At 39.4% G+C, this 15,565-nt stretch overlaps 1 protein-coding gene across 3 annotated transcripts in view; it reads left to right on the top strand.

The window, feature by feature from the left end:
- Nucleotides 1-1,895: 1,895 nt before the first annotated feature.
- The window catches only part of USP6NL (USP6 N-terminal like), a 130,651-nt gene continuing 116,981 nt past the window's right edge, over nt 1,896-15,565 (top strand). The window contains exons 1-2 of one of the 3 annotated variants that reach the window (XM_030016261.2): nt 1,896-2,046; nt 7,424-7,513. In XM_030016261.2, coding sequence (XP_029872121.1) covers nt 7,510-7,513 — 4 coding nt within the window. In that variant the 5' untranslated portion in view covers nt 1,896-2,046; nt 7,424-7,509. Of the gene's footprint in view, nt 2,047-2,293; nt 2,392-2,447; nt 2,571-7,423; nt 7,514-15,565 lie in introns of those variants that run through there. The other 2 variants (XM_030016263.2, XM_030016262.2) reach the window with 2 other exon arrangements.

The raw sequence follows: 15,565 nt of genomic DNA, 5'->3' as shown, positions 1-15,565 counted from the left end.
AGAGACGAGATGGTTCAGATGAAGTAGAGAGCTCCCTGTGGAAGACATTTATCTTAACTAATTAGCCATTTTGGGAGGAAACAAATCCCTAGCTGTAAGAAAGCTAAGTATGTTTTTATATTACACCACCTTCTAAAATTTTTAAAAAGACAATTAAGACTTGAAATTGGAAGGAGTCAGATCCAACCACAGTATCCCTCTTGGGATTTATGGGATACTGACAGGCTAGTTAATCACAATTACTTTCTGAAATGTATTGCAAAGCAATAAATAATTTCTGTTTTCTGTTACACTTCCTCTGCACAAGGAGAGGAAACATTTAGACAAAAGCGATCCAACCTGCTATGTCTTGCTGCCTTTAGCCATTTTCTCCTACATGAAATGAATGTCATATGCAACCATGCTCATACACAGCTATATAGATTTCCTAGATTCTCAGAGCAGTGAGATGTGCTGGCATGGGCATTTCTTATGTCAGGGACTGTAATTCCAGTTCTTCCAGAAGTAACATTATTCAGGCTATTTTTCACCTAAAATGAGAGAGAACTCTGAGGACAGAAAGCCTATTAAAAATGGAAGTATCTGTGGAGAAGATTTACTGATCTTCGGCTAACCAGTTAATAATTATTGAACTCATCCAATCTACCCTGGAAGAATGGAGCAGCGCTTTCTACAAATTGTCATGAAACGTCCTTGCATTACAAGATTTAGCAAAAATTAGTATCAGAAGTTGAGGGCCCCACAATTCATAGTGCAAATTGTCTGGAACTGCTTATTTGAAAGAGTTTATCTTTGGTAGATTATGCTAAATTCCTTGGTTACTATTTGAATAGGAAGTATTTAAACATAACTATTACACAAACACAGGATTGTTTAAAACACTCAAAACGTTTACTGAATGTTGCTCTGTTTGTATCATTACTGGATGTCTTTTGGTAGTACATTTTAACTACTGTTTATTTTAATCTTGCTTCAAATGTAACATCATGTTTTACTGCTACTCCAAATTCCCTCTTAACCACAACGGTTTTCTTTTTAAACCAAAGTTGCCCCTTCTGGTCATGACACCCCTGTGGCATTTGAGATGTTGAATAACCTCAAGCAGCTCTTTGTCGCATTCCTATGCTTCCTCCCTTCCAGTTTTGTTTGTAGCTTGGTTTGCTGCCCCATGCAAAGCACAGGGATGTATACGTGTAAGTAATTTGCACAGAGGGAGTGGGAGCGCTCTGCTTAAGGAAGAGGTGAGGCTGGGATCAAAGTCATCCCTCCTGTGATGTGTGCTGGGTGCCAGGAGAGCTGGAACGAGCAACCCGGCCTATCCTGTCGCATGTATTTTCGCACACAAGCCTGTGAAATTCACCCATAAAGCTGTACTTCAACCCTCCAATATCCAATGCTAGTGGTTTGCCAGAGAAAACCAAGACAGCAGAACGGGCTTTTCTGAAGGAGGGTCTTGGTACTTCACGCAGCACGGCCTAGCCCAAGGTAAATCCGAGGGGCACGAGGCCCGTTTTGTTCTTCCCCCTCTTTTTTGCCACAGGACGCCCGCCTCTGCCAGGTGCCTCAGCGCTGACCCGTGGGCTCAGCCTGCGGCTGATGCCTGAGCTGGGTGTTGGTGGGAGCACTGCTCGGCCCCGGGGGCCAAACATCTGAGTCCCACTGGGCGCCCATCCCTACGGCTGCCACGGCAGCTCCGGCCTCGGCGAGGGACGGCTCCCCGCGCCGCCCGGCCACCGGCCCGCCCGGCGCTGCCGAGGCCTCGTTACCAGCCCAAGATGGCGGCGGCAGCGGTGCCAGCAGAGAGCGCGGCGGGGTCGGACACCTCCGCGCCTCGTTTTGAGTCCAAGATGGCGGCGGCGGCGGGTCAGCCCTGTGGGACGGCGCCGGCGGGGGAGGGGCGGGGAGGGTTTCCTTAGCGGCGGCCGCCGGTGTCACACCGGGGCACTTCCTGGTCGGAGGCCGCCGGTCCCGGGGTAGCAAGCAGGGAAGCGCCGCTGGGGAGGAAGGCGGACGGAGGCCCCGGAAGGAGGAGGAAGCCGAGCAAAGGTAGGGGCGAGCCGGGACGTCCGGCCATTGTGCGGACCCCCGGGGTGAGGGAGAGCGGTGGGGGTGGCCGGCTGGAGCCTTCCATTCCCGGGGCGCTGGGGGGGGGGGGGGGGCGGGCGTGTGTGTGGGGGAGATGCCGCGCCGGACCTCTCCATTGAAGCGGGCGTGGTGGGACCCAGTTCCTAGAGAGCTGAGGGGAGGCGGGCAATACCATCCTCCCCCCCGGGGGGAGCCCGGGATGCGCGCACCACCCGCGGGGGTGGGGAGGTGGAAGAGGCGGGAGCCGGCTCCCGGAGGGTACCGGGGTGCTTTAGACTGTTCTATTCCCAGCGGAGGGGGGTGTGGGTGTGTGTTTGGAGGGTCCCTACTATTTCTGCTGCGGGGGGGAGGGAAGAGGCGGAGGGGGTAGCGTGTGGGGAGCTGTGGGGAGCCGGCGCGGCGCGGGAGGCAGCTGAGCCGAGCCGAGCCGAGTGTGCTGAGGGAGCCCGAGGGAGGCCCTGTTCGAGATGCCCCTGGGTCCCATTGTAAGGCTCGAGTGAGGTGTGGCGGCGATGGGGGGGCCGCCCCGGGGCAAGGTACCTCCGAGCAGGGGGGTAGAGGGGTGCGCTCCCCTCAGGGGAGTGGGGGGCTGTGGCGGCCTGGACGTCTGCAGTCAGAATGGGGATGAGGCTGAGGCGGGAGAGTCTGGGGGGGGTGTGTGTGTGTTTGGGGGGGGTCACGGCTGTGGGTCGGACACCCCTTGGGGCCTTCGTGAGGGCCCCCCTGTTCTGTCAAGGTGGGAGGCTGTAATATCAACCCCTGTCGGGAGCAGGGAGGCTTTGGATGGCCGAACCGTTGTTTTAATGTGACTTTCTGGCACTACTGCTCTCTGTACCTGCTCCCTCCTCTGCTTTTCCTAATACTTCAGGTACGTGGTGAAAAGTGCCAGGCTGAGAGCCGCGCTCCGTACAGAAGGGCCCGCAGTCCTGCGTGCTTCCCACAGGCTGTGCTGCCAACAGACTTCAGTCTCCATAACCCTCTTTTGGTCCTTGGTCTCTGCCGGGACTATCAGCTAAAGAGCCAATTATCAGATGTTTCGGGTTCTTTCTGTGGTGTGGATGGTTGCCTGTAGGAAAACCACCCAAGCCATTGAACTGCCAGCTGAATGGGAGTCAAGTGGTGACTTAAAACACTGTTGCCAAACTCCTGTACCAGTCGTTTGCCCGCATACACTTGAGAATAACTTTCTTTGTGCCGTTTTCTGTTTGGAGCAGGCAGCTGCACAGAAAGCTGGCTATGAGCGTAACTAGTTTTTAGCTTTCCCTGAATTACAGTGGAATGAAAGCGCATGCGCATCTGCCTTGTTCACAACAAATGTATTTTGTGGGGGATCGGTTCAACTAGAATAATTCTATTAAATAATTGTTCGCTATAGTTATTTAGCTTGATGTGTACCCTGCAATCTAGAGCTGCTGTGTGACAGTCGAAACTCAAACTCTGCTAGGCGTGTGTATATTAAATACGGTGGCCAATCAGCAGTGCCTGAAACTAAAAGCAATTTGCTTCAGCACTTTGTAGCGTAAATATTCCTGCTATGAACAAAGAGGGTGTGTCATTGTGTTTGTTTCATTTGTACTTCTATGTCCTTCCTCATTTGTGGCCAGTCAATGATTTTGTGTAGGTTCTTAAACAGTAGTAGTCTTACTTGGTTGTGAATTTTACATTTGCTCTGTCTTGAGCATTTTACTGAGCTGCGATGCTCGGAAGCTTGGTGGTATATTAGGAATTTTTACTATGTTCTTTTTAATAGCTGTGCTCTTAAGTGACTTATTTTTGCTGCTTCTTAACTTCTGTTGTTACTGATTGTAACTTCGAAGTTAATTCAACTTGGATGCAGTGTAAAGTAAGTATTTTAGTAGAACTGCCTTTTAACTGGCTGTTCTTTTGCCCTCTGATTATACAGCACAGAAACCAATAATTTCAGACTTAATGTTTTGCCAGCCAGCTATCTATAAAACCTTAAAACATGTGCTTCTGAAATCTCTGTATCTGTTGTCTTTGAGGGACCATAACGTTTTGGTTTAAAGAAGAAAGTAAATGACAGTAAAATACTGCTTTGTGCCAGGCAGGCTCGCTTTAGACTATTTTGTCTTTGTGTGTGTGTTTAAACAGTGGAGTTGCATGGTTCTCCTGTGATTTCTGGTTCTTGGGAAATGGGGATATAAATTCTTAATGTTAACTCCTTAGCATCTAAGTTAAGTAGATACTACAGTAACATACACACAGACTAGACCTGAATCTTTAATTGCCAACTTAAAGGAAAATATTTTCTCTGGGTAGAGTCATAGTGCATAGAATTACAATATGGTGTAATTTACTTGCAATCTGGCTCATATTAATTCTCCTGAAACAGAGTATTGGGTAAGAAAGAGACCTGGCACTAGGTGTGGAAACAGAAAATTGAATGTATTATTAGTGTGCTTGAATTTGAAGTTGTAAAGAGCTTCTCTTGCTTCAGGTATTCCTTTCAAATCTAAGTTAAAATGCTGATAGTTTCACAGCTCCTTCAGGTGAATACCACCAAGGGCTGGTAGATGGGTGTTAGTAGAGGAAACACTGGGTGGAATACAAGGGTTAGCTCTTCAGGAAAAGAGAAGGATCAAAGGTATGTGTGGGTTTGGTTTTTTTTTTTTATAGCCTTGTTAATTGCAAGGGAAAGCATAAAGGATGTAGGGTACTATTTTGAATAAAAAGACAGTTTTTCCAAGATGGTATCTTTCAGCAAGACATTCAACAAGTAGTAGTCTTTCTTTCTCTGTTCTGTAATAGTTGGTAGTGTTTCTGTGCAGGAGAGAACCCTACGAGCGTTGAAATAAATCAGGTGGTTGACTGAGAGAGCTAAGTGGTAACCATTTAGTTTCTAACACACATCCTTAGGAAAAAGTGTCAATATTGTAATGCAGTACAAAGTACAGACTTTCTGATATTTGGCAGTGTTGACTTTTCCTGACTTTCTGATACTGCTTGCTATTGCTATACTAGAAATTACAGATAAAGATGAAACTTTTCTTTTATAGGGACTTAAGCACTTTCAAATAGTCCAAGTAAATGGCCTTTAGCACAATTATAAAGTTGTGAACCAGGGAAATTTTATAAAGTACATATGCAGTGTTATTTCAAAGAACAAAATCTGAATTCAACCAGAAGTCTCTATTGGCTGGTAAACAGATACTAGCAATAGCTAAGCAAAATATTTAGACTCAGAAGGCAAGATAGGAGTAAATTTTATAGCTGGAAGTTGGAGTTCAAGTTGCTGTGGTGTACCAAACAGTCACTTTTCATGGTTATGACATATGTTTTTAGGTAGTATATAGCTGCTATATTCTCCCCATCTCATTTCCTGAGTGTTACGTGACTAGATTTTTATAAATGATATGGTGTGTTATTATGCTATTATTAGCCTTAAATGGTTTTCAGAACTGATGTTTTGTTTTTTCCTAATGAACAGCCTTTTCCTGTACGTCCACACAATAAAATATCATGTAACGCGCTGTCTCTGAGGCAAAGTATTGTTAGCTCATATTTAAAAAAACTAAGGTGAGACCATACCTTTGGAAAATCAGGTTGGATGGGAGACTCCAGTCTTCCAGTTGACTCTGCATAAGATTGAAGAACAATTTGGGCCCAAAGGTAGTATGGAGCTCTGGTCAAAAGTGCTTTGGACCTGGGTTGAGGGCCGTCTGTATGACTCATTTGATGTTCTTAACATAATAGCTGTAATTAGTCCGGTAAATAATTAAATGTCATGGAAGTTGTATTTGCTAATTTTGTCAGGTTCCTTTTGATTACTGATGTCAAAACTGCTGTTCTAATGATATGTTTTAACCAGAGACTTTATTTTTGATTAGGCTGTGTGTGCTTAAATACTTAATTTAGCAACCATTCATAGAGAATTGACAGGACCTGCAATTTGAGCTTTCTTCAGTGATTGCACTTTCTAATGGCTTTGTGTTCATCTGTGGGTTTTTTATAATGTTTGCATATGTATTTCTTCAGCATGATACGATTTTTTTTCCCTGTTAAGCTTCTTCCCTGTGTTACTTTTTCAATGCAAAAAAAGTTGGTCGTAATTTTCAGTCTGCAGCATTACCGAAGGCTTCCTTTTGGCAGCTGGATTTTTTTGTGGTGTGTGGGTGGTTTTGGTGTGTTGTGTTGGTGGTTTTTGTTTTGTTTTGTTTTGGTTTTTTTTTTTTTTTAATTGTTTTAGCAATTGATACAGGAGCCTTCTTGTGGTGTGAATCCAGTCCTATGATAGTTCCTCTACTTCTTTGGCATGTGCTGGAAGTCTGTGAATGTTACACAAGTCATACTTCAGAAAAAGTTAGATCTCTTCTTTTGTCTTTTTGTATTTTATCTTTTTTTAAACATTAAGAGATCAGGAGAGTTGAGACTTGAAATCTGAGTCGGCACAAGTTATTATCTGGCTGGATTAGCACAGGTGGTCAGGTTCAGCAAGTTCTAATTGGCTCTGAAAAGAGGAAATAAATCGCATAATATTCCTTAATTTACAGAAACTCTATTTGTACAGGTATTAGAGGAAAACTCTCTGTAGCTTAATAGATATGCTTGGGTTTTTCTTTTCATCTCAGCTGTGAGGTGAAGTTACTTTCGTTTAACTGTTCTATCAGACTTGTAGAAACTTGCTTTTAGCAGCAGGATGGAGATTATATAATAAATTTTCCAAAATGTACTTGCTGTGCTGTCATTGTTGGAGAGTAAGTCTTCTATATTTCGCTTTGGGGAGCGCCAGGCATATTGTTAGTGAACCCATATCTGCCCTACTTGGATATCTTTTTTTTTTTTCATTTTCATTATGAATTGACTGATCTGATGGTTTACAGTTGCTAGAAATGGTAACTTTTTTGGGTTTTGTTTCTGAGGAGGAAGTGTTGGACGCGAATGCCAACCCATGCTTATTTAGTAGACTTATTTGTAGCTCTTGTGTTTTAAAGAGTGTCTTTATATTGCATCTTCTTGCTAGCTGAGGTTGCTGAAGGAAAATACTATTTTGATGATATTTTCAGTAACTATATCCATATTGTAGTCTTGTACTTTTAACTTCTTAAGAATGTTTGTTATCTTTTGGGAGCAGTTATATTTTATGAACACAAGTTTATAATACCAGTGTTAGAAGAAAGTACACATTTTGAGTTGATAAACTTCAAAATATATCCATAAGCAGTAAAGTTCCTCAGTCATAACAAACACATGTTTGTGTTCCTTTTTTTAATAAGGAGGATGAAAAGGTAGTAGGAAAGACAGTGTATATATAAACATTTACTCTAGTTACTTGAAGTTGAAAAATTGATTTGTCTTTTTATTTTCCTACCATCATCAGGACATGTATACCTCTGAGAAACCTTCTCCAACAAGATACCTTGCTTCAAGACCTGTCTTGGATTATATGCAAAGAAGTTTCCAGTCATGAGTGAGTAGCTTTCTTTTTTAAGAAAAAGAAACCCTTCGCTTGCAGTTAAGAAGAAATGTACTTCTGTAGTGGGTTTTGGAAGGTGGTTCTTCCTCAAAAATATTCATACTGAGTTTTGTCTCTTCAGTCCTTTAAAAATAACCAAATAAAGCTGAGATTTGGCAGATGCTGTTCTTAATCTGCAAATTTTTGATCAATGTGTGTTCTGTAAGACTTCTGTGTTGGTAGTCTGGTATCATTTCTGAGAAGGTGAGTTCTGTAACAAGCTGATGTTTGTTTTTTTCAGTATAAATAAAACATGTAACTCTGAGAGGAAAATTTCTTGGCAAACCCAAGACCTCCAAAATATGTGACCGTCCAGTAAATTAAAATAGCTGGTAAAAATCCAACATAAAATGAATGGACTTCATTTTATGGGAAAAAATAAATATATTACTCAAATTCCAGTATAGAGGTCTGATCCCAAAGGAATTTTGGCATGCATTGGAAAGATCTGAGCCATAGAAAACTGTGACTTAAGATCTGTTTTGGTGGGGGGGGAAAAAAAAAAACCAGATGAAAGACACCATAAGTTTTGTTTTAGGCCGTATCTGATGGGTAAGATAATCTCCTTTTAGTGAACTGTTTTGAGTATTTAAAGGTCTTTCAAAAGTTTTGTGGGTGTGAGAGTTCTAATGTAGTTTTTGGCAGCAAGATTACCTAGCCTTACATCATGTCGAAATAAGGGTATAACTTCATATATGTAGGAACTGTATTTATAATGTAGCTTAGTTTCAACACAACTGTACTGAATCTGTTGAAAAATGAGCATCTAGTTCACAGGGTAATTGTATCCTATGTTAGTAAATAAGACCATTTGATTTTCTGAGAGGAAGTGAGTAAAGAAAATTGTTGGATAAATTTCTTTTCAAACTAAATGAAAAATGACTGTTCTTGACATCTGGAAGAAAAAAGAATGATGAAGGAAATGCTTGCTAAATGCAGCAAAGGGAAAGCTACACCAAAAAAATGACTGAAAGAATTGCTGAACTCTAGGGTTCATGCTTAGTGTAGAAAGAACTATTCTAGTATTTATATAGAAATATATTTGTTTTCTATTTCATATTGCTGTTCATGCTTGTTTACTTTTCTGATGTTTAAAGTATTTGCTGTATTGCGTAGATGACAACTTTACAGGCAGTTATTCAAGTACCTGAATATCCTGATTTGTCAAATGCTGCTATCTTAATCTTCATTTGTTGTATAGAGCATCTCATGTGCTGTCATTGCCTTATGTATAGTCTTGAACGTAACAGATAACTGTTAAGTCTTTTTACGTTTTGAATCATAGTTGCTGTGTTAAGTGTGACTCACCAAAGTGCTGCTGTGATGTTGGTTTGAGTACAACAAATACTGTCATGACTTGAGCAAAACATCATTGGTTTTGGTGAGATTTTGATGTGACTCCAGACTGGAGAGTTTAGCTTTATATTAGGAAGAATGAAGACCCTTATTCAAATGAAGGATAACACTTTGGCAGTACTTTTTGTGGTGGTTAATAATATTATTCAAAATACAGTCTCTTTTTTGCAGGACACCACGTTCTTGTGGTAGATTAGATGCTGAAGTCCATGCTAAGTGATGGGCTTCAAGGGCACAACAGAAAATGCTGCTTTCTTTGAAAATATGGTTTAGAGAAGATTAGAAGTTTATGTTCAGCTGGTGTTGGATTTCTTAGTTTACGGTTTACTTCAGAGAAACTTGAACTATAAGCATGGTCTACACAGTTTTAGGCTCCTCTCTACTAAATACCTCAGTCTATAAGGTATTTATCTTACGAAGATGCATTTATTTGCATACTTCTGTACATGTAAGCTTATTCACAAAATCTGTGGGCACCTAGAATAGCTAGATGTGTTAAAAGTGATGGGAGTCTCTAGTATTCCAAACTTGTGCATCACCTAGTGTAATTCAAACCAAAAAATCTATCTAAAATGATTATCTAAAATGTGGGAATGTCAGACTTAAAGCTAATAACGTCTTGGTTAAAAAATTCAGAATGCTGTTATGTGCAGGCTACAGTATACAATCCTACTTACTATTTTCTTGTGATACACTTGAGGCAATATATATTTCCATTGCTGTTTGTGAAGGGCTGTTGTAGAATCGCTAACCTAAAATGATTAAATCCTTTTTCTAATATTTGTCCTAAATTTATTCACAGACAGTTCATACCTATTTGCTTTTTTTGCCAACCTTATTCATTAGTTTAAAAAATCATTTTTACCTTATATCATATTTGTTGTTTTAGCAGTTTGTTACATAGAGCGTATTTTATTGAAATAGCTTGTAGAAGTACATCTGTAATATCTTGGTACTTAAGAGCACACACAAGCTTATTTTTAAGCAAATGATCAGTTAAAAGTTTTTGGGAAGCAAATAGGGGAACTACTGTTAGATAACTTCTAATAGTTATCAGGTGTGTAGGTAGGTACTTTGGATCCTGTTGTACTGGATCTTCTCCAATATTGGGGAAGAGTATTGACAGAATTGCAAAGTCCACCGTCGATGGTACTTGTTTGTAGTTGTTGGGCAGTGCAGAGAATCTGAAAGGGTGTTAAAACTGAAGCAGTGTCTGTCACGGCTTTTATTTCTGTGAAATGCCTTATAAATGTCTGTTTTCGTACATCAGGATAAGACATATTCGTATTTCACATTATACTTTAACATTGTGTGCCCCATAGGACAGTGAGGTCACACGCTTAAAGGGTGGGTAAGAGTATACAGTATAGCTAAGTTAGATTGATTTCAATTTATTTTGTATTTAAAGATAACTTGTCAGAGAAATCCTGGCTGTATGTAACCTGCCTAGAATGTCACACCGCAGAATGAGTTGGTTTAATCTATGTTTTCTCCAGTTGTTGACATTTAGCTGCCAGAAGATGCGTAGTGTCATGATAAATTCTTACGATTATAAACTGTGCTCTTAATGTTTGGGAGTTTTCCTGTGCTTTCTCCTTTGAAGAAAGGTCAGTGCAGTGAACTTACTTAAGCTGCTGCAGTGAACTCAGTTTGCAAACAATTAAACCAAGTATTAGTACATACAATTACAACAAGCTGCTGACATCTTCATTTTTTTTTTTCCCTTAAATGTATAGGATGCAGTGCCAACTTTTAAAATTTTTTTTTATTATTCTGCTGTCATAATAAATTGTACAGAGTAATTTGTTCCTGGGTTTGTCTTTCTGCTCTTAGTTTTGTTTCCCATACCCTGGAAACTTAACACTGCATGCAGCTGGGAAGTTAACCTGCTATTTTTCATGCTTCCGTATCATCCCTTCAGGTTTTCGTTGCAATTGACTGAGTGTAGGAGTGCATTTTGTGTGTTTAGAGAGATGCTATGCCATGTAATCTTATATTTTGAAAATGTTCAGTGTGGCCTCATAATGAGGTGGGAAACTTTTTGGTTCACCAATTCAAATCAAGACCACAATGGTGTGATTAAAGGCTGCTTCTGTTTGATGGTTGGTTATTTATCTTGACCTCTCATTACAGCTGGCTTTCTAGTTTGTGTTCACAGAGGTACCTTAGGGTTTTGTGATTTCTTAAAAAAAAAAAAAAAATTTCCATTCTTTTTGAGGTGTTGTAGTGTGTGTAAAGAAATAGTTTTGGCTGTCAGTTTCTCTGTTCATGAGCAATAAACTTGGGAATTAAAACAAATGTTAAGGTCAGCCTTGATAAATAAAGATAGAATGCTTTAGCAAGTATGTATTATTATTCCTTTGCTGGCAACTGAGACAAGTGTGTTCTGGGCTTTTATAAAGCTTCCTAGGCTAAGAAAAGTCTGTTTGGTTAAGGCTGGCTTAATTCTCGCCCTTCAAGTCCAATCTCCCCTTGTTACATGCCATAATGAATTTGTAGTGAACTGAGGACCAAGTCAAACTGTTCATAAAATAAATGCTGGGAAATGGACAATTTTTTGTGGTTTACACAAAGGGTAAGGTGGCTGTGGAGTAGAGTGTTGCAAATAACTATAAAGCTGATTGATGTAGTTTAAGAGGCTTTGTAGTCACCAGTTCTTTTCAGTGAGCTGAGACTGAAAGAAGGGAAAAAGACTAAGTTCTGATTCATACATAAAACTGCATACTGGGGAGGAAAGCTTAGAAGTAAGCTAAAATACCTTTATAACAAAGGATAATAATGAATAGCTAAGGGATGTTGAATTATTAAGTTACATGCAAAGTTTTTATTTTATTTTTGAACCGTGAACCCTGAAAACCCATTCATAAAATACAAGCTTGAAGATACAGTTTGTGAAGTGTTTTCTTTAACAGTTGTTCTTCTGATTTCACGGCACTTTTATCTTCTAATCTGTAGAGATACTGTGAATTCAGAAATACAGAAGAAGCTATTGTCTCCTAGGTCATCTTTACTGAAATTTGAAATAGTAATTCTTTATGAAAACCTGAAGGTCTGAATGGTAAAGAATTGTAGGACATAGGGGATAAAAAGCCATAATGCAGATTTGAAAAAGGTTGGTTTGAAGACTTGGCATATTTAAAATGGGATGTTTAAAATATTTAGGAGTTAATGATAATAACTCCCCCTGCAATTCAACTACCTGCAAAAGAATGAAACCCACAAGATACTTAAAATAGTAAGCTACTGTATATTAATGAACTGGTAAAAATTACTTCATTGATAACATTTGCATTTATCTTATGTTTGCTCTGTTTTTTCCTTGAAACTGTCAGGGGAATTTACCACGGTACGTAACTGTAGTGACACATGAGCATTTGGATCAGAAGTAGTAGTGTAGTAACTTTTTTTTTTTTGTAGTGGGAGGATGAAGCTTGAAACATACATGTATATAAAGTTGTTTGGCTCCTGAACCTAGTGGTCAGGAGAAGTGCTTACCATTCTTAATCTTGCTTCACTGTTACTCTTCTGTGTTGTCTTAACTCTTCACTTCTATTCTCTTCAGATACTACTAGTTAATGCTGTGTCTGCATATATATCTGTCCCCTTAATATAGTGCAGCAAGTACTCGAGGGAGACTATCAGCAAGTGTGCTGGAGATAGTTTTCTGACTTAAAATGCAGATTCAGAGGTCAGATAATGAGTTACAGAAACTTGTATGGACTTGTGGAAAAGCTTTGAATGAAGTTGAGTTTCATTAGAAAGGTCTGGCCTGTAGGAGCCGAAGCTGAACTGAGGGTCTTTAAAATTCCATGACCCCCTTAAAATGTTGCCCTTGTCAATAGAGGGGGTGGTGTCCTTTCCCTGTCTGAATTCCTGCATTCTTCCTTATTGCAGGAGGATTCATGAGGTTGATTTGAATTGGGTGGGCTCCCTAAGCTGTTTACTACATAGCTGCGTAAATGGTTGTGCTGCTGTAATGCAGGGAGAGAAGCCCAGGGGTGAGAATAAGTGGGTTGGTGGGTGAGACTGTCCTTTCCAGTGGCAATGCTTTTTTTTCCCTCGCTTGAAGGAAACTATAGTTTAAGTTATTTAGGAATGTTGTAATCTTAGGCTTCCTCTATACTAAGTGAGGAGAGGCATCTCCGGAGGGCTAATCAGATCTTAGATGACCCAGTTTCTTACCAATGGTGTAATGAAACTGCTCCTCTAAATACAGAGGGTGCAGTAGTTGCAATAAAATATAAACCCAAATGCTTCACATGCAGAGAACTGATGCATCACATTGAGGAAATGTAGGCATGTTAGTAGAAACTTACTTGTTCTCTTAATATTCACATTTTATGATGTTGGATTTCTTATTTATTCAATTGACATAATGATGCAACTTCTCAGACCTTGTGACTTTTTTTTGCTGATAGTACAGCCATTTAAGTATATGAGAACATGAAAGCTTTTTTTAAACAGACTTTAGATTAATATTTTTTTCATAATCCTTCCTTTATTTTTGATCACTTTAAGATATTGAGGACTGGTAAGTTGTGGCTTTCCTTGCACTTAGACTTTATTTTTAGATTGAAGACAAACGTTTTGAGTTTTGTTCTGTCACTTTTTTAACTGAACAAAATAAGTCTTCAATCTCCATAGACTGAAGTGAAGTCACTTTCTTTTCTTAAGCATTGCAGGAGGCTGCAGCTACCAAAAACGTATTTATCGCATTCAGAAACTGTGCTTGCAGGTTGTATGTTCAAGTTTAGTAGTCTCACTTTCTACAAGGCTTTGTCAACAAACAGGTATTGTGTAGTATTTACTGTTTCAGCTAAATTAGTTAATAATATATAGTAAAGCTAAATTTTTTAAAAGCCTTTGCATATATTTCAAATACATTTATTGAACATTTTAAAAAAGCTGGTGGCTTGGATTTTTTTTTTTTTTTTTTTTTCCATAAAAGGAACTTCAAAGCTATCTTCTTTCAGTTGGGCTTTCTCCCTGCAGGTTTAAATTGATGGTCAGATTGATGGGACTTCTCTAAATAGTCAGTGCAATGTGACACCTATGTTTAAACCAATGTAATTTCTGTTTGTAAACCAAGATGTTGGCACTGTCTGGAAACTAACAGTTTTGAACCTACAGGAGAGTTGTGGCGGGAAAATTACTGTCATGAATATTACTGGAGGACTAGTTTTTTTTTCTATACACACTTATTGCTCCCTGAGTATGTCCTTTTTAGACACTTGCACTTCAAATTTATTCTGTCACATTTGCAATGAAAGTTAAGGTTGGATTATTTACAAATCATTCACTTTGACACCCTAACTCTGTGTTTGTGTGTCCAAAATAGCAAAAAGAATATGTTTATAATAATAATAATGTATATATATTTAAACATTCATTACATGTTACATTTGTATTATATATTTTATAGAATTACTTTCCATTTATATTATAAATTATATACTTACCTAAAATATATAACAATTTTTTTATTTATGTGCATATATGTAGAGGGAGAGAGAGTCATCTTTCTAAATTTGTCTGCCTCTCACTGTTTTGATTGATGGCCACTAAGGACTGCTGAATTATTACGACTAATTGGCGTACACAGAAGTACATGCCTTTGGCATGATAATTTTCTCCCATTACAGGTTTTTTTTTATTTAAATCTTAGTCTTTGGGCCTATCTCTGTACTCCTTTATATAGAACATTTTAACAATAATGCCTTTCTTGTGGGTCTCTGGTACTGCTGCAGCAGGAGGAGTAAGTAGCAAAAGAACACTGTAACCTTGTTCTCTGGAGTGAGTATCAAGTATCCACCACTATGTAAGCAATTCATTTTTCTGGGATCCTATTCATCCTGTGATAAGTTGAGGGTGGTGTTCAAGTACATTCCAAAGGGGGAAGGATGCAGAAACACACAGCTAAAATAACAGATGAAAAGCGAGAGCTGTAAATGTAGGTGTCTGGGCAGGCACTATGCATAAGGCACTATATAGATGCAGAACAATGCTGTTCTAATTACTGCAGGAAGGACTTTCTAGAGGCTGCAGTATTAAGCTCCCTAGTGGTGTTATAATTTCCTATTGAATTAGAGAATTCACAAAACAACAGCTGAGTCAGATGAAGGATTAGAAATGGGCTGAAGAAGAACTTTTCCAATAGCAGTGTTAAATGAGGTATTTAGAGGACTTTCCTTGCCTGTTGTGAGTCATGTTGTTCTCCCTTTCTGTACAAATGATTGAATAATACGCACCACTGTGTTGGAAAAGTGAAGCTATTGCTGCTCGTTAGTGTAACTTTATCACAGATAAGAAAAATGAGTGAGCTGCAGCCACATTTTATGTTATGTTATATTATTTATGTTCATATTCAAGAAACAAAACACCAGATTTACAAGATGTGCAGTTATTTTAAGCTAAATTGACTGTATTTCAGGAAGAACTACTGTGACATTCTTTACCCAATTTTGATAGGAAATAACTTCAATTTGTAGCGTGGATGGAAAATATTTGGGGTTGTTGCTGTAAATGGGGTTATGCAAGTAATCCCAGCAGGATTACTGGCTCCATGACTGGCTCTGTGTTTGTTTATATTTAAGATCTTTTCTTTACTTAAACTATCCAATCTGTTGTCCTTTCAGTGTTTAAAGGTTGGTT

Source organism: Aquila chrysaetos, chromosome 5 (genome assembly GCF_900496995.4).
Source record: "Aquila chrysaetos chrysaetos chromosome 5, bAquChr1.4, whole genome shotgun sequence".
Classification (NCBI taxonomy): domain Eukaryota; kingdom Metazoa; phylum Chordata; class Aves; order Accipitriformes; family Accipitridae; genus Aquila; species Aquila chrysaetos.
This window is presented reverse-complemented; position numbering and strand designations above follow the sequence as displayed.